Source organism: Neofelis nebulosa, chromosome 7, assembly GCF_028018385.1.
Source record: "Neofelis nebulosa isolate mNeoNeb1 chromosome 7, mNeoNeb1.pri, whole genome shotgun sequence".
Classification (NCBI taxonomy): domain Eukaryota; kingdom Metazoa; phylum Chordata; class Mammalia; order Carnivora; family Felidae; genus Neofelis; species Neofelis nebulosa.
The window spans coordinates 114,725,457-114,753,443 of NC_080788.1; the positions used below are offsets into that span (position 1 = coordinate 114,725,457).

Sequence of the window (27,987 nt, forward strand, 5' to 3'; positions counted from 1 at the left end):
CTGGTAGGAGAAGATCTGGACAGGCTCTGAGACAGGTTTCTAACACTGGTTGCTACGGTAATACACCCTGAGTTAAGGTGTGACTCCCACATACTCCTTGCTCTCTCCCACATTCCTGGGATATTTTTCCTTCCTCACTTTCAGGACCCACTGGCTCTCCATCTGCTCTCACCTGAGCCCTGGTTGCTTGATACCACCTTGTATCTCCACTGGGCCTCAGAAAGAACCTTGGAAAACCGGTGCAAGCGGCCCTGCAGTCCGTCTCTGCTTCCAGAGCAGCTCTGGCCTTCTGGCAGCTTTGGCTTCTCAGGGGGGTTGTGGCTACTGAGTTTATCCAGCTGCTCCTGGAGAAGCCTGAGGAAGGCCCCTATTGCAAATTCATCAGCCAGGAACCCACTGATACCACTAGTAAAGTGCTTTAGGTCCAAAAAGCTGTGCCCATGGGGCTCTGGGGAACTGTCTTTTGGCTCTGTCTTCAGACAGCTTGGGATTATAGAAGCAAGGCTCCTGGGGACTCCCTGGCCACCCCGTTCTGACTTCTTCTCAGGTTGTGCTAGGTGCTGAGGGCTCTCTGATGGTGACCTCAGATCCATCAGGCCCTTCCTCCCAACGTCATCATCCTCAGCATAGTCCTCAGGCAGGTGAGGCTCTGGGTGAAGATCGGCAGAGGTGATGAGGAGCAATGAGAAGATGTTTTCTAGAAGTTCCAGGCACAAAGAGTCAGGAATACTGCACAGATACTGTTGACATCTGGCCAGGTATGCTGAGAAGAGATCTGAAGCACCTAAAGAAGCATGTGTGAGAGAAGAGGCCAGAAAAAGAGTAGAGAGAAAATGCAAATATTAGAAACATTACTTGCCAGACTCAACCATTCTTTTTTTTTTTTTTAAACATTTATTTATTTTTGAGACAGAGAGAGACAGAGCATGAACGGGGGAGGGGCAGAGAGAGAGGGAGACACAGAATCGGAAGCAGGCTCCAGGCTCTGAGCCATCAACCCAGAGCCCGACGCGGGGCTCGAACTCACGGACCGCGAGATCGTGACCTGAGCCGGAGTCGGACGCTTAACCGACTGAGCCACCCAGACGCCCCCAGACTCAACCATTCTCACAACTTTAACTCTTTCATTTTTTGATGACTAAGGGAAGCAGTTATAGTCAGAAAAATATGAGGCTAGTCAGCCCTGTCTTTTCATGATCTGTGGAAAGATTTTGCTACCTTAATTAAAAGTACAGCTTACTGAACACTCATCATTTTGTTTCTGTTCTTTAAATATTATTCCTGGAGTGCCTGGGTGGCTCAGTTGGTTAAGCGTCAGACTCTTGATTTCGGAACAGGTCATCTTGGCTCAAGTCCTGATCTCAGAGTCGTGAGATCAAGCCCTGTGTCAAGCTCTGCTCTGGGCATGGAGCCTGCTTAAGATTCTCTTTGTCTCTCCCTCTGTCCCTCTCCCTCTCTCATGTGCCCTCTCTCTCTAAAATAAAAAAAATATACATATGATTCCTCATCTCTGACAAGCACTTTGTATTTCAGTTCTCGGAATGAAGGTAGCACGGAGACTCCTCATCCCTCAATTCTACTTGCATTCAGTCTTACACTAAAGGTGATCATGAGCTACCCAGATCTCTTAAGAAATACCATTCACAGAAGTGCAAGTCTATTCCAAAGCTGCATGGGAGAGAAAACTGACCCCTAGTCACAGAGGGCAAGTTAAAGAATTATAAGTTATTAAGAAAAACGAAACAGGATAAAACATGAGGTTCTGTCATAATGTAGGTTGTGACCCATGATATTGACTCAGAGAGCTACGTTAAAAAAAAAAAAAAAGAACAGAAATATATCAAGACTGTGCTCCACTTGGAAGGGTATTATTTCCTAAAACTTAGCATATATATCTCATATATATATATATATATATATACACACACACACATATATATCATGTAAATTATATACCTAAGGGCAAACAGGAATGTGATGTGAAATGCTATTTTCACTGTGGGTTGTAGTTAAAAAAAGAAGCATTCGGAAAATAATACACTATGGGAACAGACTCCGTTAGAACTTAGCAAATCACTTGTTTTCTCCATGTTCTTTTGATTCACTCAGGCTGATAAATGGATGAAATTATTCCTGGGCATAATAAAACCAAGGCCACCTCCCAATCCCACGAAGAACACACTGAGACAGGCTGTTACCAGCTTATGTGAGTGATGGGGTTCGGGGGAGAAGTGCTGTACCTGGGGAGGAGACAGAATCATTTGCTGGCTCTGCAGCCAAGGCCAGGTCCTCAGAAGGGCTCTCTCTGCATTCCTGGCACTGGGAGTGCTGGTGTGAGTTCACACAGAGGGCATAGATGGCATACTTCATGGCACAGAAGCTCTGGTACAGGGTCAGGTTCTGACACCGGCTCAGGTGCTCAGGGACTGGGGCATCGGCTGAATCTGAATTGTGGAGAAACAGGCAGAACATCACAGTAGGGTGTCTCAGGCAGGAGCTGCAAGTGTGGCTGAAGCAAAGACATACTGCACTTCAGGCTCAGTGTTCTCATCCTCTCTTCTTGCTGTCAGTTTGACTTGCGCCCTTTCCGGGCCCTTTCCTCCAATCAATATCAACGCGCAGTCCCTCTGTTTCCTTTTCCCAGCAGCTACCCTTCTACATGGCTGTTCACTGTAGCCTTCATGGCCATTTAACAAGTCTTTCCCTTATATTTCTTAAAATACCTGTTTTCTTTTTTAAAAAAATTAAAATGTCAAATTAATATTTAGTCTACCTAGTGTCACATTATACAAGAGATAGGCTTAAAATGCATTTAGACTGAGTAATGAGAGTAAAGGCAACAAAAAATTAGAAACAAATATTTGACATTTTTAAGAAACTACTAAAGCAGAAATCAAGAAATCACAAACTGTTGAAATTCTTTGTACTCTAATTCTCTAATTTCTCCTTAAAAAAATTTTTTTTAGGGGCGCAGTCAGTTAAGCATCCGACTTCAACTCAGGTCATGATCTCATGTTTGTGAGGGCTCTGAGCTGACAGTGTGGGTTTCTGACATTTTAATCTGTCCCTAATTCTTTCCATAGCAAAAATACAACCTGCTCAAACTATCTATATGTTGCCTACAAGAGACTCACTTCAGACCTAAAGACAGCTGCAGATTGAAAGTGAGGGGATGGTGGGGTGCCTGGGTGGCTCAGTTGGTTAAGCGTCTGACTTCAGCTCAGGTCAAGATCTCACAGTCTGTGAGTTCGAGCCCCACATCAGGCTCTGTGCTGACAGCTCGGAGCCTGGAGCCTGCTTCATATTCTGTGTCTCCCTCTCTCTGTGTCCCTCCCCTGCTTATGCTCTGTCTCTCTCTGTCTCAAAAATAAATAAAAACATTAAAAAAAAATTAAAAAAAAAAAGAAAGTGGGGGAATGGAAAACCATTTACCATGCAAACAGAAGTGAAAAGAAAGCTGGGGTAGCAATACTTATATTGGACAAAATAGACTTTAAAACAAAGACTGTAACCAGAGACAAAGAAGGGCATTACATAATGATACAGGGAACAATCCAACAAGAGAATACAATAATTGTAAATATTTATGCACCCAACACTGGAGCACCTAAAAACATAAAGCAACTATTAATAGACATAAAGGAAGAAACTGACAATGATACACTAACAGTAGGGGCCTTTAACACTTCGCTTACATCAATGGACAGATCACCAGACAGAAAATCAACAAGGCAACAGTGGCTCTGAATGACACATTGGACCACATGGATCTAACAGATACATTCAGAACATTCCATTCCAAAAGAGCAGAATACACATTCTTTTCAAGTGTACATGGAAAACTCTCCAGAATAAATCACATGTTATGCCACAAAATAAGTCTCAGTAAAATAAAAAAACAATGAAATCATTTCCTGCATCTTTTCTGACCACAATGGTATGAAACTAGAAGTCAACCACAAGAAAAAATCTGGAAAGAACACAAACACATGGAGGCTTAAGTAACGTGCTGCTAAACAATGAAAGAACCACCAAGAAATCAAAGAGGAAATAAAACATGGAGACAAATGAAAATGAAAACACAACAGTTCCAAATTGGATATAGAAAAACCTGTTTCAAGAGGGAAGATCATAGCAATACAGACCTAGTTCAAGAAATAAGAAAAATCTTAAATAAACAACCAACTTTACACTTACAGGAGCTAGAAAAAGAAGAACAAAGCCTAAAGTCAGTAGAAGTAAGGAAATAATAAAGATTAAAGAAGAAATAAATGAAATAGAGACTAAAGAAACAATGGAACAAATATATCAATGAAACCAGGAGCTGGTTCTTCAAAAAAAATGAACAAAATTGATACACCTTTAGCCACATTCATCAAAAAAAAAAAAAAAAAAAAAAAGGGAGAGAGAGAGCAAGCGAGCTAGACAGCATTCAAATAAATAAAATCAGAAACAAAGGAGAGAAGAAAAAACTGATACCACAGTCGTTTATGTTTAATATGAGAGAATACTATGAAAAATTACATGCCCACAAATTGGCAAACCCTGAAGGAATCGATAAATTCCTACAAACATATAACCTTCCAAAACTAAATCAGGAAGAAACAGAGAATTTGAACAGACTAGCAATAAAACTGCATTAGTAATTGTAAAACTCCCAGATCCTGGACCAGATGGCTTCACAGGTGAATTCCAGCAAACATTTAAAGAAGAGTTAATAATACCTATTCTTCTCAAACTATTACAAAAACCAGAAAAGGAAGGAAAGCTTCTAAATTCATTCTATAAGTCCAGAATTATCCTGATATCAAAACCAGATAAAGATATCCCAAGAAAATTACAGGCCAGTATTTCTGATGAACATAGATGCAAAAATCCTCAACAAAATAGAAAATTGAATCCAATAATACATTAGAAAAAATGTATTCACTATGATCAAGAGGGATTTAACTCCAGCAGGGATATAAGCGTGATTCAATACTCACACATCGATCAACGTGATGTATCACATTGACAAAAGAAAGAATAAAAACCATAGGATCATCTCAACAGACATAGAAAAAGCATTTAAGAAAGCACAACATCCATTCATGATAAAAACTCTCTACAAAGTAGGTTTATAAAGAGCACACCTCAACATAATAATTAAGACCATATATGAAAAACCCACAACTAACATCATGCTCAATCGTAAAAAACTGAAAGCTTTTCCTCTAAGATTAGGAACAAGACAAGGATGTCCACTCTCACCACTTTTATTTAACATAGTATGAAAGTCCTAGCCACAGCAATCACACAAGGAAAAAAAAAGTCATCCAAATTGGTAAGGAAAAAGTAAAATTTTCACTATTTGCAGATGACATGATAATACTATATATAAAAAAACCATAAGACTTCACCAAAAAGCTATTAGAACTGATAAATTAATTCAGTAAAGTTGCAGGATACAAAATTAATATATAGAAATCTGTTGCATTAAAAGAAAAACATACAACCTGCTCAAAAAAAGAAAAGCATTAAATGTAGTAAAGCAAAAAAGAAGAAAAGAAATATTACCCATGATCCTACCAGCTAAATATAACCATTGTTACGTTCTGGTGTAAGGCCTTTAAAAGTTTTGCATACATATGTGGATATGTATTTAAATTGACTGTAATGATATTTTATGCACTATTTAATTTTCCTACTTCTTAAATATTATAGTACAAGCATTTGATTATATTTCTTCATGGACTAAATTTCTGATGGTTGCAGAGTTCCACTGAATGAATCCCTTCCCTAGGGATTCTTCTTGGGCAGGGCATGCAGTACTTAGGGATGCTTTGCTAATATGATGTTGCAACAAACCCGTTTATGTATATACTTCCTAGTGATTACTTCTTCCAGGAAGTAACCTCAGCTTCACCAAGATCAGGGTGATATGAAGAATAAGACCGATACTGTTCTATGCCCCTGGCCTCAATATGGCATTACTGATCAGGGCCAGGATTTGCAAGTACTTGCATGACCCTGAGAGTGAGTAACTCCTTATATTTTGTACCCCAGATGCCTCTCTTGCCTCAGCTTAATCCCAGTTCTATTAATGTCTTCTTTTGCCTTTTCCAAGTTCAAGTTCTACATGTGTCCTGGTGGGTCACCAGGAATCCGATTTAAAATACTTCTCTGGAAGCCTTTTGTACGTGTATGTCGAAAACAGTTCTAGTTCCTTTAGGAAATCTGGTAAACAAATTGCCTACTTTTCCAGAAAAAAATATAGAATGTAGTAACACTGGTTTTCCAATTAGTGGCAGGTCCTTTTAAAAAGTAAATCAAAGCAACATATAAGTTGAGAAACATCTATTGACACATGAAAACATTAGTTTCTCTGAAAGCTAAGTGTCCCTAGCCTGTGTTCTATGTTATAAAGTGATTTTTGGAAGCAAAAAGAATTGAGTTTTAAGCAGAGATCCAAGGCTAAAACAAGGCTTTATTATTGCTTTAGGCAAGTCTTTCTTCTAAACTTCATGTGTTTAGTACATTATGAAGAAGAGACGAGGGGGAAAGGAAGCATAGAACCTGCTAGGAGAAAGCTTATAAAGCACGGAAAGATTCACCAAGAACTTGCATAAATATTGTCAATGACCGTGTGAATGACAAACTCAGACAGCAGGTCCTAATTCCGCTTCACTGGGATGAAGGTATGTGAGTGGTTCCTGCGATGGTTCCACAAGTACAAAGGTTTCTGTGGGACTGTTCTCGTAGAATTCCCTATACCTCACTGAGAAAGGAGAGGTATGCACCCAACATCTCATAATCTGATTGGGGCAAATACGGATAATTTAGCAGGTGTCTGCTGGACCACCCACCTTGACAGATCACATCTAGATAAATCCTGTGTTAAAAGAAACTGGTGTAGGATTGTCCTAAGAGGGAAGCTTGACCAAGTCACTCCATAGCCAACTCACCATGCTCTTGCTGGGGGTCCTTGGCTGGCACCATCTGTAAGAGCTTGAGAACATCTTCCTCCCTGAGAGCTGGAAGGTTGGTAAGGTGATGGAGAGAGTACAGCACAGAGTGGCTGTCTCCACCATGTAAATGACATAAGAGATCTCTCTTTGGTATGGGGTTGCTGAAGGGCAAAATTGAGAGGATGGAAAAGAGTCAGTTTAAAGAATTGCTCTAAGAAAGACCATCTCTATTCCCTCTTGTTCTTTCTCTCTGGCCCAATACAGCATAGGTTCATTTCCCTTAACACTAAATTCTAATTGGTCTGGGATACAGCAGAGCATTTATTTACTGTTAGGAAAGTACATCCACCGAGTCAGCTGTACTTATCCAGAAAGGACCTAGAAAGGGCCTTTTTGGTCAGTAGGATCTAGAAAGAGCCTATAGATTAGGCTTCCCAATTTCCATACTCTTCGTAGCTAAGAGCTGACCCAAGCTTCTCTGCTTTGCTTTGAGTAAGGCCACTTCCTCTTCTGCCTACTCTACTTTAGGAAGTGCTGGTCATGTGTGTGAAGAACAAAACATGAACCTGGATCATGGGAAGATCTAAGGCTAAGTTACCAGGGAAGCACAGCTTTGCACACAGTTCAATATGCAGCTGTTGAGAATAATAAACTTGTGATCCAGGATAACACATGCCTAAGAACGTGGACCACATTTACTAGCTGTGTCACTTTAGGCATGATATTCAACACCTCTAGGCTTAAGTTGTTCCACCTTTAAAAGGAGGGCAATATTGGCATCTGCCTCACAGAACTATTGTGAGGCTTCAGTGAAATCATCCACTGAAAAGGCTCAGAGCAATGTCTGGCATATAGTAAGTACTCAGGAAATGTGAGCTTTTGTTCCTTTTATCACTGTCATCCTCAAAGTTTCCTCTAGTTTTAATCTCATCGCTATGGTAAAGATAATCATTACCTATGTTTCTTTCCTGGCTTAATAGCTGGAACGATTATTAGTTGTTGGTCAATGCTGTCAACTCAAAGGTCAATGTGGAAGGTGGCTTGAAATGGCCACATGTGTGGAGCATGGGATCAAGTATGCCCAATGGTGGGAAGGGGGCTGGCTGCACAGGACTGTACCTGCTCTGCTGTACACACCACTCCAGGACCTCTAGGTGAGCCCACAGCCCATCACAGGCATCCCTGAGGAGCTTGTCACAGCCCTGGTCCTGCATTGACATGGAGAAGGAAGAGATGCTGACTCAGGAACCTGGGGTCAGGGATTGTGACCGACCTCAGGCCCCTGCATTCTGCCTCACCTCAAAGCCTGGTATCACTCACTTCTGGAGTAGCTCACACTGCAGTGTGAGAGTTACCTGGGTCCTGTGGAGTGTCTGGAGCAGACTCTTGGCTGATGCTAGGCTCTGGCAGTGTGTCCAGCCCAGGAGCACGAGCAGTCGACTGAGAGGCCTGAATTCTCTGTCGAGTAGGCAGCCAAGACTTGGGAAGTCTTCCTCTTTCAGCAGCGTGAGTGCCGTCACCTGTAAGCCGACGGAGGCTGCTGTAAGGAGTTTTGTGGACCTGCCACTCAGGGTAGAAAGCTTTAGTTGAGCAGGGAGATGCCGGACAATGAAAAAAGTGGCCAGTTGAAGACAAAATGTTCACACTGTAAGCTCTCAGAAGGCAGAGACTGACTTCTGTTGTAACCCCAGGTCCTAGCACAGTGCCTGGCACACAGGATGAGGTTAATAAATACCTGTTGAGTTCAACTAAAGCTTGGCTGCGGTCTGGAAGGAGAAGGTTAGACGGATTAAATTCCCGTCAGCTAGGCAACATATTGCTGCCACAGTCTTTTCTTCCTCACACCTTCCAGAAAGCTTATACATACCCAACATCTTAGTCCCCACCAAAGAGCGGATATAAAATGACTGCAGTTCTAATTAAGAATGATACTGGTTCTCAGAGCCTTCTTTCCCCTGGGACTGTGAGATGGACACACCCAATGACACATCACTAATTAGACTGCTTTGTGTTAGATAAATGAGTGGGAGAGAAAGGAGAAATGAAAAAGTCTGTAGAGAATCCCTCGGTACTTCTGTGATGGAGAATGAATACGTTTGACTTACCAGGATCTGCTCGAGGAAGTGCTTGCTGTTGCTCAAGCAGTAGAAATAGGCTGATTTCCAAGCCTGGGCTGGGTCAGGATTGGAGAACAGGGCCAGCATTGCCTGCTCAGGATCTAGATGATCGGGGGAGACTAAAAATCAAACCAGACAGGGTTACCAGGGAACAGGAAGCTCTTCTTTCCTAAGCTAAAGCCCATTTGAAAAACCAACAGACGTGAGAATTCACGCTTTTAAAAACTTAAGCCAGGCTTTCTGTGCTTCTATCTGAAAGACTCTTTAACTTCTCTCAGTAGCTTCTGAAAAGCTCTTTCCTGCTATTGTTACTACTTTGTTATTTTTTTCCACCATTCCATGTTGGACTACAAAATCTTTACTTTTACAAAAGAACACCTTATCATTTTTGCTTAGCTCCTCCACTAGATTTCCTGAGCAACTTGGAAGGCACTAGCCTAGAGGAACTTCAGAGGTACAGCAGAATTACCAAGACACAAGGAGAAGCAGCAAAGGGAACACACCTTTTCCCGAGGGTATGGTCTTCGCTGGCTTTTCTGCGGCCTTCTCTGCATAAGTATGGCCATACAGGGATAGCAGGCTCCGTCCTGCCTTGTGGAGCAGGCAGCTGAGCACCCGCTCCTCCTGCAGGGGGTTCCCCTCAGCCCTGCAGGCCTCCAGTAGTTCCTCACAAAGGAGATGCAGCTCAACTTCGAGAGGCTCTGCAGGGCAATGCAGAGTCCGAAGGGCTCCATAGATAGCATCTACTTCACCAGGGGGCCCAGTGGCGGAGCCCTGCACAGCCTGAAGCGCCCTTCGAATGAAGTCCACCAGTGCCTTCTGCAGGGGCCAGCCACAGAGGCCAGTGCCGTCGTCTTCTCTAAGCAGGAGCTCCAGCAGGGCCTGTGCTGGCTGGGGAGACTGCCTCAGAAGATCCCAGAGCACACAGATGGCTTCTGAGCTGAGCCGAGGGGTCCAGCTATCCCGCCTCTGATTTCCATCAAGCACAGGGCCTCCTGAATCTTGTGCCAGGGCCTCATATAGCTCCTAAATAGAGGATGAAGAGAGGGATCCATGGGAGGCATGTCTAGAATGTTATCATTTATAAGCCTTGAAGCTTTCCCCTTTTCGGTAGAAATATGCACGTGTATATAATAGTAGCAGTAGCAAACACTTCTGTAGTAGTTACTTCCTGCCAGGCCCTTTACATTGAAAAGTCAAATTAACCCTTACAAGAGAAAGACACTGCTATTATGAGTGTGCTCATATGAGTGTGCTCATTCACTGCTAATGAAGAGATTGAGGCAAAAAAGATTGAGGCAAAGAGATAACTCAATCTCCCAAGGCCCCCATTCTCAAGCTAGTCCCCCCTCACCACCTCCAAAATGTGCACTGTAGATCTAAATCAAGGGCTGCAAATTGATAGACCACGCTGCTAACAAATGGGCATGAGACATGATGCCCACTCTCATGGCATTTAAATTCAACTTTTAAAAGAACATTACATACCAGTTTTTAACTTCTGCTCTAAATCCTAGCCATCCTTTGAGGTATACCCCATTCCTTATCCTTTAAAGCCTTCCCCAAGGGGTGCCTGGGTGGCTCAGTTGGTTGAGCATCCAATTTTGGCTCAGGTGATGATCTCACGATTCATGGGTTTGAGCCCCACATTGGGCTTTCTGCTGTTCAGTGTAGAGCACACTTCAGATCCTCTGTCCCCCTCTCTCTCTGTCCCTCCCCTGCTCATGCACATGTGTTCTGTCTCTTAAAAAAATAATAAATAAATAAACTTGAAACAAACAAAAAAATCTTCCCTGTACCTCCAACTCACACAACTCTCCCTCTTTATTGGGCATTCAAAGTACTCAAAATTAGTGCCATCTGGTTTAGTCCACAATTGTGGCATGTGTGTATTCGTCTTTCTCCCTGACTAGATGGTAAGCCTTTAAAGGTAAGCACCTCTACGGGACGCCTGGGTGGCTCAGTTGTTTGAGCGTCTGACCTTGGCTCAGGTCATAATCTCACAGTTCATGAGTTTGAGCCCTGTGCCAGCTTTTGTGCTGACAGCGCAGAACCTGGAGCCTGCTTTGAGTTCTATGTCTTCCTCTCCCTCTCTGCCCCTTCCTTTCTCATGCTCTGTGTGTCTCTCTCTCTCCCTCTCAAAAACAAACATTAAAAAAAATTTTTTTAAGGCAAGAGCCTCTACAGTCTCTAATCTGTTTGCAGGGTTAGGGTAGAGGCAGAAAAGAGGACGGAGCAGTAGGTGATTTCTCACGCGTTAGCACCATGCCTATGGACAGTACTGAGGGATGCTTCTTCATTATCTGCTTCCAAGATGGTCACAGGGCCATGGGTCTTTGACCTAATACAAGTGTAAGTCCCTACCTTAAATCCTACTGCTAATATGTATTTAATTAGCTGGTGGCCAGGTCATGAAGAAAATCAGTACTGAGCGTCAGAGCATACCTCAGGCACCTTAGATATAGTTAAGATTTAGTTTGATCTGCCCCCAGAAATTTGTTGTGAGGATTACCACATTCAATGCACCTGTTATAGAAGAGGTATTCAACAAACACTAATTGCTTCCTCCCTTTATATTCCCTATGATACACTGGTGAAAAATTCAAACATCCAGTTTAAATCCAAGTTATGTATTCCTTTCCCATGAAAAGAAAAAAAAAAACGACACCTTTAATCCCCAGTTATACTTAGTACTTCTGGACAATCCAACTCTAAGAATTCTAAAATCAGGTAAGTTTATTCCAATTCTGAGCTCTCTTGAAAGGGACATCTACCTAGCTTGGTCTTGCCTGAGAACAGAGTATAGCCAACCTCCTTGGGATCTATCTCTGCTAGATCCTTGGGAGCTGAGCTTATCGAGTGATAGTAACCCTAGGCAGATAGCTCCCCAGCCCTCTCTTACCTTGAGGATGTCCTCAGGAATGTCACTTTGGAGGTCTTCTGATAATAAAAGAAACTCAAGCTTTCTCCGGAAAACACTTGGGAGTAATTTCTAGAAGAATCATAAGCAGGAAGCATAGAGATTAGGCATATTCTTTGTTAACAAATAATATTTCTCTTCAGTTAGTCTTATTTCTGCTGCTTCTCTAAGATAAAGCACTTTTAACCACTAAATTCTTGGATATGTTTGAGACGCTTTTTTTTTTTCTAAATAAAAACAGCTAAATTTGGATGCATATCCCTCTTAAATACTAACATTTAACTCCTACTCTGATTAGCCTCAAATTCCAAGCTTTGCTCATTTCATGTGACTTTTCTGTCATATGAGGTCTTTTTCAAAGAAATGTCCTTGTGGTGTCCAAACACCCAGTCATGAGTAAGCTTGGGAAAGTATGGCCCACATGATCCTCTTTTGGTCCAAACCCATTTTTGATATTCATTATAAGGTGGAAAACAATAGGAAAGAGGAAGAGATCTAATGTTTATTAAACACTTATTATATGCCAGGTACTGTGTGTCATATATTTTTTTAATGTTTATTTATTTCTGAGACAGGGAGACAGAGGATGAGTGGGGGAGGGGCAGGGAGAGAGGGAGACACAGAATCTGAAACAGGCACCAGGCTCTGAGCTGTCAGTACAGAGCCCGACGCCAGGCTTGAACTCATACCCGTGAGATCATGACCTGAGCCAAAGTTGGACGCTCAACTGACTGAGCCACCCGGGCACCCCTGTCATATTTTTACAAATTAAAAAAAAAAATTTAGTTAATCTCTAAATCAAACAAACCTATGGCTTAAATATATATATATATATATATATATATATATATATATATATATATATATTTATATTATAAATAATTTTTTTTAAATTATTTTATATAATTTTTTTAATAAATTTTTTTATAAATTTATTTTATAAATAATTATAAAAATATTATATATATATATATACACACATCTTATTTTTTTTAAGTTTATTTATTTATTTTGAGAGAGAGAAATAGAGCGTGAGCAGGGGAGGAGCAGAGAGAGGGAGAGATGGGGGGAGAGAGAGAGAGAGACAGAGAATCCCATGCAGGCTCTGTGCTGTCAGTGCAGAGTCCAATGTAGGGCTTGATCTCATGAACTGTGGGATCATGACCTGAGCTGAAACCGAGTGTCAGCCATTTAACCTACTTAACCACTCAGGTGCCCCAAGTCTCTATTAAAGAAATTTTTTTAAATGTTTATTTATTTTTGAGAGACAGACACAGCATGAGCGAGTAAGGGGCAGAGAGAGAGAAAAAGAGAGAGAGAGAGAGAGAGAGACAGACAGACAGACAGACAGTATCTGAAGCAGGCTCCACGCTCCGAGCTGTCAGGACAGAGCCCAATGCAAGGCTTGAACTCACAAACTGTGAGATCATTATCTGAGCCAAAGTTGTGTGCTTAACTGACTGAGCCACTCAGGTGCCCCTAAAAACAACCTTTACTAAAGATGAAATGGTTAGGAAGTATTTTCTAATTATTTCAAGTATGCAAAAGTGATCCCATCAAATATTTGTTAATGAGACATGCCACCAGAGAAGACTGATGTATGAAAGAAAGAGCCCCTGACTCTTCCTGGACCTGCTTGTTTCACAGTAACTTGCTTTACCTGGTTCATAAAACTAAAATTATAGTTTCCCTTTCTCTAGACACAAATACAAATAAGAGTAAAATCTAGGACTAATCCTGACAAACACTGCTTTAAAGACACCTATAAATCACATGGCTGATTAAAGGTTCCAGGAGTCATATTTTTTTTTTTTTTAATTTTTTTTTCAACGTTTTTTATTTTTTATTTTTGGGACAGAGAGAGACAGAGCATGAACGGGGGAGGGGCAGAGAGAGAGGGAGACACAGAATCGGAAACAGGCTCCAGGCTCCGAGCCATCAGCCCAGAGCCTGATGCGGGGCTCGAACTCACAGACCACGAGATCGTGACCCGGCTGAAGTCGGACGCTTAACCGACTGCGCCACCCAGGCGCCCCGAGGAGTCATATTTTTTAAATTAATTTTTAAAAAATGTTTATTTAGTTTTGAGAGAGAGAGAGACAGAGCATGAGCAGGGGAGAGGCAGAGAGAGAGGGAGACACAGAATCCAAAGCAGGCTCCAGACTCTGAGCTGTCAGCACAGAGCCCTATGTGGGGCTCGAACTCACAAACCACAAGATCATGACCTGAGCCGAGGTTGGACACTTAACCAACTGAGCCACCCAAACACCCCTCCGGGAGTCATATTTTACTGTAAAAGTCTCCTATCTCAAGCAAGAAGCACCTGCAAGATCGTTTGTGTGTGGGGGGAGGGGGGTGGGTTTAGAACACAAGATCATACTCTACTCAAGTGCCATTCATCACGTCATAGGCTAACATGATCTGGTGTGTTTGTGGTGTAAAACCCTGTTTCTTCTTACCGCATCCTTCTCTCATGCACCTATGCCATCTGAATGCTTATATAATGCTAGTGATTGAAGTTGGTGAAGAAAATTCATGCTGGAAAGCTAAAGGTTAAATTCTTCTATTGAGGACTAAAAGAAAGGAATAGATAAGATGTCCAGACAGCAGGCCTTTGAAAAAAAAAAACCTGGTTAAGATATTAGGACTTTAATCTAGAATCCTAAAGACTCATTAGCTTATAATTATTTTACTGGTGAAAATACTTTATGCACATGCAGGGTCATAAATGACTAACATTTCTAAAACAGGGAAGAATTTGCTCCATGTTTCTAAGCATGGATCTTACTATCAAAGCAAGGTGTGTTCAATGCAGAAAAATTAAAATATGGAAATAGGCAAGTGAAAACACACACATACATGCTCCAAATCTTCCCACTGAAAGAGAGCTTCTATTAATACTGTGGTCTAAGGGCATCCAGACCATTTCTACGCACACATCTCAAATGTATAGTTTTCTAAAAAATTTTTTTCACATAGTACAGTATGAACATCCTTCCATGTCACTGAAAGTTCATTTACCACATAATTTTAATAGTGGCATGATATTTTACAAACAGATTAACCAATCCTATACTGTGGACATGGGAGTTGTTTCCAGTTTTCCTCTATTAGAAGCAGCATGCAGTGAACATCTCTGCAGTTAAATCTTTGCAAACATGCTTCCACATGTAGAGATAAATCACCGCAAGATACAAAGGCAGAAGGCAAAAGTGGATGAAGAAAAGGGAAAATGGAACCGTTTCAAGTAATAATTAAAAAGGAAGCTTCGGACACCAGGGTGGCTTTGTCTGTTGAGTGTCCACTTCAGCTCAGGTCCCCATCTCCTGGTTTGTGAGTTTAAGCCCCGCATCGGGGCTCGCTGCTGTCAGTGCAGAGCCCCCCTGTCTCTGTCCCTCTCCTGCTCGTGCTCTCTCAAAAATAAGTAAACATTTAAAAAGTAAGCTTTTGACAGAAGGTGGGAGACTGGAAAAGGAGAGGCAGCCAGCAAGTCCCCTAAAAGATAAAGGCCACTCTGGGACAGCAACTGGTCTTGCGGAACTATTCTTAAGAACCCACTTGCAATCTTAGTCCTTGTAAAAGAGGTAAGACTGAGGTCCTTGCTTAAAGTTTAAACCATTCCCACAACTGTTTAAATAAGGAGGCACTGAAGCTTTAAGACCAAATGGTCTTGATGTTTGGAAAAACAAGAACTATTCTTAGTCTGTGCTAAGGAGCCATGGAAGTGAAATCAACCACCTAGTCTGGTTGAGCAACTGTACAGAAAATAAGCAACAAAGTAGCCATAAAGTAGGTAAATGCTCTTCAGTGAGGGGAAAGTTCACTTGGTTTAACAAATTCCATACTTGGACTAGAAAGATCTTTAGTCAATAACAACAGACATTTTTTCTTTTTCTCTCTGAAGACACTCTGAATATTTTAACTCAAGTTTTCCCTTTTAGATCTGCAACAATAGCTAACTTAATCATTCTGGGCTAATTTTTTAATTTTGCTTCTCTTTTTTCCCTCTCCCGGCTAGTCTTTTTGTCATTTTTCTTTTTTTAGACTTGGAAAAGCCTGGACAAAAAAATACATTTAGATTAGTAATTTCTTGTATTTTTTGATAGCAATGTGGAGAAAGAGAAGTGTCAGGCAAAACTGGAACTAAAAGCAAAATTAATTCTAATGATAGAGGGGAGTAAAGAAGAAAATTAGGCTGACTTACACACGTTTACAAAACAGAATTTATGGTTTCTGGCTTTTAAGTCCATAAGCTAAAAATAATGTTCAGCAGGAAAAACCAGTAGGCTGGGGATTCAAAGTCAGAAGATCTTGGTTCCAGCCTTAGTTTTGCCAACTAACTTTATGGTGTGACCCTGGGCCAGTCATTTCTTCATTTCTCTTCTGGGTCAGAAGTTCCTCACTTTAAAATCCTAAAGTCTACAGGCACCTGGGTGGCTCAGTTGATTAAGTGTCTGACTTCGGCTTAGGTTATGATCTCCTGGTTGGTGAGTTTAAACCCCGTACTGACAGTGCAGAGCCTGCTTGGGATTCCCTCTCTCTCCCTCTCTCTCTCTCTCTCTCTCTCTCTCTTTCTCTCTCTCCCCGTCTCTCTCCCACTCACTCTCTCTCTCGCTCCCTCAAAGTAATAATCTTAAAAAAATTAAAAAAATAAAAATCTTAAATTTTGGGGCTTAATACAAAATTGTCTCAGAGAAAGTCCTCCAATGGATAGCAATTTCTGATAATTATCACATACTTCTAAAAGGCTTTTAATGGCAATCTTTCTTTTTTTTTTTATTTTTTATTTTTGGGACAGAGAGAGACAGAGCATGAACGGGGGAGGGGCAGAGAGAGAGGGAGACACAGAATTGGAAACAGGCTCCGAGCCATCAGCCCAGAGCCCGACGCGGGGCTCAAACTCACGGACCGCGAGATCGTGACCTGGCTGAAGTCGGACGCTTAACCGACTGCGCCACCCAGGCGCCCCTCTTTCTTTTTTTTTTAAAAAGCACTTCGTTATAAGGTTTCTTTCACTAAATCTGCACACTGTGTTTTTATATTTGGTAACTTTTAGTTTAATTCATGTGGATTATTAAATTTTTAATTAATGAGGCTTAAATCTGTAAGCTTTCACTGCACCGGACTAGTTAAAATGAGCTTTTTGGAAGAACAACCAGGTTTCGGCTTAGCCCATTCTCTATTACTTGAGTATTATGAGGTTCATACTTTATTTGCTATGTTGTCATTTTCACTGAGGTTTGCAAAGTTCTGTTCAGGTACAAGACTCACAGTGGTATCTAACAAAATTATATCACCAATGTATGTTGGGGGATTAATGAATAAATTTAGGTAAGGAAACAGCAATAAAAAACTCAAGCTATTCTCACTGTCAATACTGAGAGGGGAATATGACAAACCTCCTAATAAAGGAAGTAACAGGTAAAAAGGAAATCTTAAAACTACTTCCAAGTTCTTCTCAGTGTTGGCCTCAGAAAAACTTTGAATATAAACCTGCTTACCTTTTCCTGGGAGAACCATTTTTCCAGTACAAGAAACCAGATCCAGGCTAATCTTTGAGGGTTGATGTCCCGTCCACATCTGAAAAATGTAAAAAGAAAGAATTTCTGAACAAAGAGTTTCTACTGACCTTTTCTCTTTTGTGATCCAAGATTTGGATTTCACTGCTCAGTGTGTTTTAAACCTAAACAGGCATGACATTGTACTAATGAGAAATTTTCAAATGTATATGATAGATCAATAAAACTAGAACCAGAACAGCACTAGATTTCATTAAAAAAAAAAAAAGGAAAAAAGTCTCACCCCTGCCTCTACCTCCCTATCTAGTCTTTATTATTATTATTTTAATTTTTTATTGTTTTTATTTATTTTTGAGAGAGAGAGAGACACAGTGTGAGCAGGAGAGGGGCAGAGTGAGAGGGAGACACAGAATTTGAAGTAGGCTCCAGGCTCTGGGCTGTCAGCACAGAATCTGACGCAGGGCTCGAACTCATGGACCAGGAGATCATGACTTGAGCCGAAGTTGGATGCCCAACAGACTGAGCCACCCAGGCGCTTTTTATTTTTATTATTTTTAAACATTACATAGAAAACCATAAAAAACAAAGCTCTTTAAAGTTTATTGTTGAAAACAGAAACTGAGTCAAGTAGTCTTAAAGAAAATAAGGAATTTCATAAAAATTTATTAACTCTAGGCTAAAAACAGGGTTACAGGAATTCATAAGGGTTTTTTTCAAAGTTAGTAATTTAGATAGAATCTGGCTAGAACCCAAATTTAAGGGAAAAAAATCACCTAAGTTTCTACTGTCTATATACTAATACAATATAATATAGCTGCCAAAGTAAGGAAGAGTGAGGGAAAGACTAAATAGCACACTTAACTATTATACCACTAGCTGTTAATAGCACTGCCAGGAAGAGCTTCATTAAAAATTTAGATAGAGAACAGTGGTTGCCAGGGTAAAAGGAGGGTTCAAAATACAAAGAGGTATTCCCAGGAAGTACGGGAATTCTTTTGTGGTGATGCAAGAGTTCTGCAGCTTGATTTTTACTGGTAGTTACATGAGTCTGTACATGGATAAAATTGCACAGAACTACACACATAAAAACAAATGCACATTAAAAAAATGGTGAAAACTGAATAAGGTCTGTAATCTAGTTAACAGTAATATACCAATGTTGATTTCCTGATTTTGATATTGTACAATAGGTATATGAGATATTGCAATTGGGGGAAGCTGGGGAAGGTTACTCTGTATTTTTTTGCACTTTTTGTGAATGTAAACCTTATTTGTATAATTTTTAATATTTATATAATTATTTCAAAATAAAAACCTTAAGTAAATTAACTTCCAGTCTTTTGTTACAACTACAACATCATAAGCAAGAAGAGAGCAGCGTTTGCTTTTCTGGAGGCAAAGAAAATGCTTTTCAATTCAATTCCACCATCTACTTTTATGATAATAATCAAGAAATGGTGGTTTCAGGCACACTTTGGTGTCCAGGATTAAATTCTGGTTCAGATGATAATTCAAAGCCAACACCGATTAATAAACATGTATCATAGAGGTAAATTTTCAGAGCATGTGAAATACACTCTCCTTCTGCTAATTCTTCAGAGAGGACGTGAGAGTAGGTGACCAGAGCCCAAGTATTGACCTTGTGTCTCCCGCCCTGTAACTTCCTGGGAAGAAGAGAGATCCCTTACCTCAGCTGATCTGGACACACCACGAGCGCCTGAAGTATATCTTCCACCTTCTTTGGGATATCCCCTTGTGCCTCGTGTAGCTGAGGTACACATGCCTGTGCCAGCTCCCATTCTCCTCTGCGAAGGCACTCACAGAAAAACCCAAAGAGCTGCTTCTGAGAAGCAGTTTCTTCTTTTCCAAATGGATGATGCATTTTCCCAGCACAGAGTGCAGGGAGATAGAAAGAGATGAATTACGCAGAACACATTGTCAATTTTCTCATTCGTGGAGCACCTCCTGGAAACAATACACACCACATTGAGGAGAAACGGAACGCACTATATTTAGACAAACTAGTAACTACTAGACTGGCTGGGAAAAGCGGGACTTACTTCCCTAATTATCGTTTTATGTTTGATTTGACGTGCTACTATCTTTTTTTGAGAAGTTCCACCTTTCCCCGAGGGGTGGATCCCATCTCTCTACACACATCCAATATTTAATTAAACTTAATAGTCGTATTAGCTCGGGGCGCAGACCCACAAATCTTCTTTCATATTCCCCACTTAACTTTAGACCCAGTCCGGCTCCAAATCCCCAGGTGGTCGCCTCCCTAAGTATGAGAAATGCAGCAGGAACCTCCTTAGTTTGAGCCCTCTCTTAAGGCGGAGGAGTGAAGATCATCAGATGAGTGTGTGTCAGAGCTGGAGGACGGTGAAGATTGGAGCGCAGGGACGCTCCCTACAGGGGTCGTGGTGAACGCCCCCACCTTCTCTGGGGCGCCTTACACTCACCTGCTCCGGGTACCCAAAGCAATAGAGCTTCCAGCGCAGCCATGTTTGAGCCGAGTCAGGTGATAGATCCCATTCGGGAGGTTGCCGGAGGGAGGGGTGGGGTGGGACGACTGATAGCGGCTACTCCTATTGGTCAATGGAGGGACGATGCAAATAAGGCGCCATATTTGTTTGGGTCACGTGATGCCACCTCTTCGGACTGGAGAAAGCTAGGACATGCGGAGTCAACCAGCTACCTGGCTGAGGATCGTTCCTTTCAGTTTTGACCACTCCTCTGCTCGATACCTTCAGTTCTGCGTTCAGCGGGGCAGGTGGCAGAAATATCAGTGTCCGTTGATTTTTTTCATGTCTCTTTTACTCCATAGCGTTTGAAGTCAGCTTTTACTAAGCGCCCGCCGGTGACAGTGTTTTGCCAGGCCTTCTTCCAGAGGAAGAAGACCTGGATACTCCTCCATTGCTATTTTATCCACTTGGGTTCTGTTATAATCGCAGAATCCTGCGTTCTGAATTCCCATTTTCTGCCTAACTCCATTGATTTATTTGCTCACTTACCCGACAATCGTTAATTGAACGGTGTCCTAGGCCCTACTTCTCAGGCTGAATAAGTTGCAGACCGTGTCCTCGAGTTCACAGTCTAATAACAAATGCAGGTCAGTAATTAGGACACAGTAGGCTAAATTATAAGATAGAAGTATGCACTGAAGAGCTGAGAGCAAAGGACGAGCAAAAACTTTTTCCCTTTTACACCGAAACTTCGGTGGTTCCCTTCATGGTCTTCTTAAACTACAGGCTCTTAACGTTTCCCCGTTGTGTGTTTTCAGCTTGAGCAATTTCATTAAGTATTTCCAAACCATTTCACCGCCAAAGTGTGGTGAAAAAAGCAAACCCAAATCAATCCCAGCTCTCTTCCAAACCTCTTCTACTATAGGTGAATTCTTAACTATTCTCTGAAAACTAACATGTCTTTCTGGTCCATTATACATTTTTTAAATGTAGTGACAAAAAAAATAAAAGAGACAATTCCAAGCAGGGTTTTTCCTGGCTTCATTTTCTCCTTGCAGATGTTTCTTTACCTGATTTTGATAATCATTATGTTGAGAAACTGGGATTCAGTGACGGATTCTGGTGTGAACTACAATTCCCAGCAAGCAGTGGAATCAACCTGGGACTCTTCCTACCTCTGATTGGATATTTCTTTCGAGTGACAGCCCAATCGGCATTTGGGTTGTTGCTTTGCGGCGCTTTCCGCGGGGAACTGTGAGGGGTGGGGGAAACTTTGAAAGTTGGATGCTACAGACCCGGTACTGCAAAGATTCGTGTGGGGGGGCATTCGGGGGGTAATGGGGTGCGCTCATTATTTCCTGCCCCCTCTCTGGGCCCCTTTCTGTGTTATTACTTTCGGGGTAGCGGAGAAAACCTCTTTGATCCAGTACACTCCCCCCTTAGGCCTGAGGCATGATAACGGGAACTCCGCCGCAAATATGGGGGCTTCTTGGCCTTCTTTTGTGGGGGATGCTGGAACTGTGCTCCTTGCTGGAAAAAAGTTCTTTTTAGGGGATTCTAGAGTGACGTTTTCGCCTCTTGATGCCCACCTCCGCCCTCCCATTTGCCGGCTGTTGGGGAGTCTCGGCGGGGGAGCCGGTCCTTAAGGGAACATTGGGGTCCGCTCGCCTTCTGTGGTGTTGAAGAAGAGTGGTTAAAGCGTGGAATCTGGAGTTCTATGTCTAGATTCGAATGCGGACTCCACCATTTGCTAGCTGATAGACTTCACGCAAGTTTTTCAACTCAGTGCCTCAGTATTCTTAGTCTGTAAAAGGGGTCAAACACCGGAAGTTCTTGGAACAGTACCTGGCACGTAATAAGGGTCCAATAAATATTAGCTATTATCGTTACTTACAAACAGTTTTCACTGAACATCTTTCATGAGGATTTTTACTTTGTTGAGGAGGAAAGGTTTCAGCCTTCAGGATGGAATATCTTCCCTCACCTCTGATTATATGTGTGCGCACACACACAGAGCAGGAATTTAACAGTCTCTGGTGGAAGAAACAAGCCGTGATAATACGTTAATAAGATTATGCAACAAATACGTATAAAGTATGATGAAAACACTGGGTTGGAAGAGATTGACTTGGGGACAAGGTTTGTGCAGGAAAGTCGGAGTCAGGATGGCGCTTGTGTAACCTACCAATATACAGTATTGTGGCTGGAGAGCGGATGAAGTGAGGCAACAAATGATGTTTTGCTGACAATTGATATGGTAATGGTTGTTAACCTTGAGCTCTGTGTGTCAGGCACCATCCAAATCTTCTAACCTTCACTACATTCCTTTGAGGTAGATATTTGAATGACCTTTGTTTTACAGATGAGGAATTGAAGATACCAGGAGGGGAAGTAGCTGCCAGGAAGGCAGGATCTGGGCCTTGCCATCAGATGTATGGATGAGAGGGAAATGAGAGACCAGTTTATGAAGGGTCTTTATGTGATCTTAAGAAGTGTGGAATTTATCCCGTGCCCTAATGGTCCCATGGGTAGTTTTAAAGGATGACAGTGACAGGATTGGAGCAAAGTTTTAGGTAGCTACCTCTGGCAGGATTGGAGCACTGACCTAACTTTCGAAGACCAGTTTGGTGCTTCTTCCTGGCACATTTAAATGCCAATGACGATACTTACCGTGTGACTGTGATAATTTGTGTATAAATCTCTTTTCATCTTTTACTGTGAGTTCCCAAAGGGATAGGAGTATGCTTAAATGATTCTTTACACCAGAGCCCAGCAGCTCAGCAGAGTGTGTGATTAAGAAGGGTCTCCTGAAGGAGCAAAAAAATTTTTTTTTTTGATGGTGCAGGGAATAACAAGAGGCAGCATGCAATAGTGCAGGCAAATGATGGGAGTGGCCCTAAGAAGGCTGAGATAGCAGAGTTGGTTATTGTTAAAACAAGTCCGGGTAGTTTGGGTTCTTCTTTTTGATTGAATGTATCAGCCTATATGGTGTTATTGCTCAGAACTACCTGATCTATAAAGACACTAAGAAATGATACAGCAGATATCACTTGGTAAACTATTTAGGAAACGAATCGGTACAAATTCCCACTGAGGGAAATGAGAGGGATGTATTTTGTGCTTATGAGAAGTGTGTGTGTGTGTGTGTATGCGCATATGCATAGGCTCATGAATGTGAGAGAAAGTGGGAGAGAGGGAAGGAGAGAATTAATTTGATGCAGAGAATTTAGATTTTATGTAGAAATTTGGGCATAAACAGGTTATCTACATTTTCAGTACTATGTATTTTGTTCCAAAATGTTACTCCTTTTCTGTTAACAATATTGCTTTATCTCCTGGAACAATGGAGTTGCTGTTTCTATTCTATCCAGAGGGTATCTTGTCATCTCAGCGAGATGCACAGCCTCTTCTCTGCATGTGTTATGAAAGGAATCACAGTGATTGTGTTCTAGCTCACTGAAGGCAAATATTTCATGAGTCTCATTTAGTCTTAGTGAGGTTCAGCAGTAAGAGTGAAATTTCTTGCATGTGAGAATGTGAGCAGCTAATACAAAAAAAAAAAAAAAAACAAACCACCACATTTCAGTTTGTAATTAAGACCTGAAATAATATCTCGTTTGATTCGGAGGTTTGTTCTGGCTCATAGAAAAAGGAGAGGTTAAATATGATTATGGACTTGTAGTAGGGGTATACTGGTTAAGAGGATAAACCTTAGAGTCACTTCCTGAGTTGAAATTCTGAATCCACCATTTACTTTTTCTGGTGACAATGGAATAGCTAACATCTAGGGTTTAGTGTTCTCATAGGTAAAAATTGGGTCAATAATCAACCTTCCTTATAGGGCTATTGAGAAGATTAAATGTCATAATTTATATAAAGCTTTGGAACAGTGCCTCCTGTACATAGTAGGTGCTCAGTAAATTTATTGTTACAGTGCAATGAAAGTAAAGACTTTTTTTTTTTAAGTTTATTTATTTTGAGAGAGAGCACATGAGCAGGGGAGGGGCCGGGAGAGAGAGAGAGAGAAAGAGAGAGAGAATCCTAAGCATACTCCATGTTGACAGTGCAGAGCCCAACGAGGCTCCATCTCCTGAATCGTGAGATCATGACCTGAGTCAAAATCAAGGGTCAGATGCTTAACTGACGGAGCCACCCAGGTGCCCTGACAGTAAAGACTTTCTAAGGAGTGCTGCTTGGAAATATTCCTTGAAAGTTAATTATACATCCAAATAAAATTTATAAATACATTGAAAATCTTAAGATGCTATGCAAATGTGAAGTGATATCTTTATATTCATGTAATAAATATAAAAGAATTGTGTGAAATGCACATTCTTATGTTGTTTGTGTGCATGTTTGGCAGACATAGAAAGATTCTATAGCTTTTATTTTATCAGTAATATTTTAAATACTATACATTTCATTTCACACAGGAAGAAGCTTGAAGAATTTTTTATTTTGTAGTGTGTTTTGGTAGCCTGTCTACTATTGCTTATGGTATTTTCTAATGCTTTTCAGGGTTCTTTTTCTGCTGCATCTGAAAACATGGGTAGCAAGAAGCTCAGAAGAGTGGGCTTATCACAAGAGCTGTGTGACCGTCTGAACAGACATCAAATTGTTACCTGTCAGGTAAAATTTATTTACTTTCTCACTAAGAAATTTTGAGTACAAAAATTTTTTTAAATTTTATTATTTATTTTTTAAAATTTGCATCCAAATTAGTTAGCATATAGTACAACAATAATTTCAGGAGTAGGTTCCTTAGTGCCCCTGACCCATTTAGCCCATTCCCCCCTCCATTAACCCTCAGTTTGTTCTCCATATTTATGAGTCTCTTCTGTTTTGTCCCCCTCCCTGTTTTTATATTACTTTTGTTTCCCTTCCTTTAGTTCATCTGTTTGGTCTCTTAAAGTCCTCATATGAGTGAAGCCATATGATTTTTGTCTTTCTCTGACTGACTAATTTCACTTAGCATTATACCCTCCAGTTCCATCCATGTAGTTGCAAATGGCAAGATTTCATTCTTTTTGATTGCTGAGTAATACTCCATTTTGTGTGTGTGTGTGTGTGTGTGTGTGTGTGTGTGTGTGTGTGTCTACATACCACATTTTCTTTATCCATTCATCCATCAATGGACATTTGGGCTCTTTCCATACTTTGGTTATTGTTGATAGTGCTGCTCTAAACATGGGGGTGCATGTGTCCCTTCGAAATAGCACACCTATATCCCATGGATAAATGCCTAGTAGTGCAATTGCTGGGTCGTAGGGTAGTTCTATTTTTAGTTTTTTGAGGAACTTCCATACTGTTTAACAGAGTGGCTGCACCAGCTTGCATTCCCAGAGTACAAATTAATATTAAATATACCTTAATAACTCTTAAACCTGAAATATGAAAATTTAACTTTCTAAAAAAGAAATGAACGATGGTGCTTCTCCATAGGCTATTTTAAAATAACAGGCTACTTGGGGTGCCTGGGTGGCTCAATCGGTTACAACTCTTGATTTTGGTTCAGATCATGGTTTCAGAGTCTTAAGAATGGGCCCCTCATTAGGCTCCTGTGGGGCTTGGTGCTGGATGTGAAGCCTGGTTAAGATTCTCTCTCTCTTTCTCTCTCTGTGTCTCTCTGCCCTTCTGCTGCTTGTGCTCTCTCTCTCAAAAATAAAATAAAATAACAGGCCACTTAGGTTGTATTTCCAAATGTGATTTCATTTACCTAAATTCCTATACTTTTGCTTGGGTCAGGGGAGAATGCTTATGGCATAATGTGAAGTATACTCGTGCTATTTATTTGGGATTCTAGAGAAGTTTCGTCCAATTGAAAGAAATTTTGCAGTTATATGAGAAATAAGACTCAAATGAAGAGACAGTATTCAAAATGGGTAATGTCTCTTGCAAGCAAGAGAAATTAATAGAATCCTTATCAATGTAATGAGAGAAATGTATAAAGCAGATGTTGCATTTTAGGCACAGTAGTGAAGCAGCTCTCTCTTAGGAGGTTAAATAAGTTTTAACATTTTTTGTTTGTTTGTTTGTTTTGTTTTTAATGTTTATTTATTTTTGAAAGAGAGAGAAGGGGGAGGGGCAGAGAGAGAGGGGGACAGATGATCCGAAGTAGGTTCTGTGCCTACAGCAGAGATCCGGATGTGGGGCTTGAACTCACAAACCATGAGATCATGGGTCGAAGCCAGATGCTTAACTGACTGAGCCACCCAGGTGCCCCTAGACTTAATGTTTTATATTAGGATTTAATCCTTAATAAGACATTTTCAGAGCATACTACAATTTAAAAAAACTGCTTTGTGTATTAATGGTACTTTTGGTTCCTTTTTTATACATTTAATAATCCTCGGGGCACCTGGGTGGCTCAGTCGGTTGAGCATCCGACTTCGGCTCAGGTCATGATCTTACGGTCTGTGAGTTCGAGCCCTGCGTCGGGCTCTGCCGACAGCTCAGAGCCCGGAGCCTGTTTCGGATCTTGTGTCTCCCTCTCTCTCTGACCCTCCCCCGTTCATGCTCTGTCTCTCTCTGTCTCAAAAAAATAAATAAAAATTAAAAAAAAAAAAAATCCTCATGTTCATACTTGGAAACACTCTTAAAAGTATGAGATTTAACATTTTATTCCATAGTCTGTTTTATTGTCTCTATTAAATACTTTTCCTGAATGCTGTCATAGCTCAGTAAGAAACTCATTTCAACCTGACACTTCCTGGGTATTTGTGCCTAAACTGCAGCACAGGGCAGTGTTTATATACACCTGGGTTGGAGGCTGCTGCTATGTGAAGTTACTTGGTGTGACCTCTGGTATATGCTAACTGAATTAGAGAATTAGAAGATAAGATTATATCATCATATCTTTTAGTTAAGTCATACATGGGGGAAATACTATAAGGAATATATAAATCTTCAATCTGCAGTAAATTATGGGCAGTGTCCATTGAAAGTTTCCTTTTAATTCCAGTATCTTTGTTGCACATATATTTTAAAATATTCTTTTTATGTCTCTCTAGGACTTTTTATGTCTTTCCCCACTGGAACTTATGAAGATGACTGGCCTTAGTTATCGAGGTGTCCATGAACTTCTGTGTATGGTCAGTAGAGCCTGTGCCCCACAGATGCAAACGGTACATATACATATATACATATAGATTTATATATATTATGTTTTGATTATGACTTATTTTGAGATGATCCTTTATCTCATTTAAAATGTTTTTTTGGAGATGAGGCAAAATTAAAATTAGATATGAACATCTCAAAAATATTGATTCTTGGGGCGTGTGGATGGCTCAGTTGGTTGAGTGTCCAACTTCAGCTCAGGTCATGATCTCACAGTTCATGGGTTTGAGCCCGGCAACGGGCTCTGTGGTGACAGCTCAGAGCCTGGAGCCTGCTTTGGATTCTGTGTCTCTCTTCTCTCTCTGTCCCTCCCCCACTCATGCTCTGTTTCTCTCTGTCTCAAAAATAAATAAATGTTAAAAAAAAATTAAAAAACATATTGACTCTTGGGGTGCCTGAGTGGCTCAGTTGGTTAAATGTCCAACTTCTGATATCAGCTCAGGTCATGATCTCACAGCTTGTGGGCACTGACACCAGGAAGCCTGGTTGGGATTCTGTGTCTCCTTCTGTCTCTGCCTCTCTCTCTCTCTCTCTTTCTCTCAAAAATGGATGAATAAACATTAAAAAAAATATTGACTCCTACACCATAGAACTGGTCCTTTAATGAGAATATATGTGAAAAATTTATGTAGTTTGTAAGCTCATGGGAGACAGTTCCTAAAAATGGAATGAGGAAGCAACAGGAAGTTTTTTTTTTTTCTGTAGCTAATATTGATATTTCAGAAGGTCATCTTTGTCTTTTATTTGTTTTGTGTCTTTGATTTGTGGATTTCATGGTTAAATTATAATACACTTATAATTTTAGAATGCCCCTGTCTCTGTAATACCAACTTTTATTATCATCAGTCTACATTATAAAGCACACATAGTGGATTTACACTGCTCATTGATTGAATAAAT

General features: G+C 40.9%; 2 protein-coding genes across 7 annotated transcripts in view; one reads left to right on the forward strand and one right to left on the reverse strand.

Moving 5' to 3' along the window:
• ZFYVE26 (zinc finger FYVE-type containing 26) overlaps positions 1–20,073 on the reverse strand; it is a 68,831-nt gene extending 48,758 nt beyond the window's left edge. For both annotated transcript variants that reach the window (XM_058739437.1, XM_058739436.1), the window contains exons 1-11: positions 19,966–20,073; positions 19,192–19,468; positions 17,486–17,564; positions 11,967–12,056; positions 9,568–10,090; positions 9,053–9,183; positions 8,303–8,467; positions 8,067–8,155; positions 6,945–7,108; positions 2,241–2,444; positions 173–784 (exon numbers count right to left, since the gene is read on the reverse strand). In XM_058739437.1, the coding sequence (XP_058595420.1) occupies positions 173–784; positions 2,241–2,444; positions 6,945–7,108; positions 8,067–8,155; positions 8,303–8,467; positions 9,053–9,183; positions 9,568–10,090; positions 11,967–12,056; positions 17,486–17,564; positions 19,192–19,385 (2,251 nt within the window). In that variant the 5' untranslated portion in view covers positions 19,386–19,468; positions 19,966–20,073. The remainder of the gene's footprint in view (positions 1–172; positions 785–2,240; positions 2,445–6,944; positions 7,109–8,066; positions 8,156–8,302; positions 8,468–9,052; positions 9,184–9,567; positions 10,091–11,966; positions 12,057–17,485; positions 17,565–19,191; positions 19,469–19,965) is intronic.
• Positions 20,074–21,165: 1,092 nt separating this feature from the next.
• Positions 21,166–27,987, forward strand: part of RAD51B (RAD51 paralog B) — a 644,260-nt gene continuing 637,438 nt past the window's right edge. For all 5 annotated transcript variants that reach the window (XM_058739438.1, XM_058739440.1, XM_058739439.1 and 2 more), the window contains exons 1-3: positions 21,166–21,266; positions 24,487–24,597; positions 26,979–27,092. In XM_058739438.1, coding sequence (XP_058595421.1) covers positions 24,514–24,597; positions 26,979–27,092 — 198 coding nt within the window. In that variant the 5' untranslated portion in view covers positions 21,166–21,266; positions 24,487–24,513. The remainder of the gene's footprint in view (positions 21,267–24,486; positions 24,598–26,978; positions 27,093–27,987) is intronic.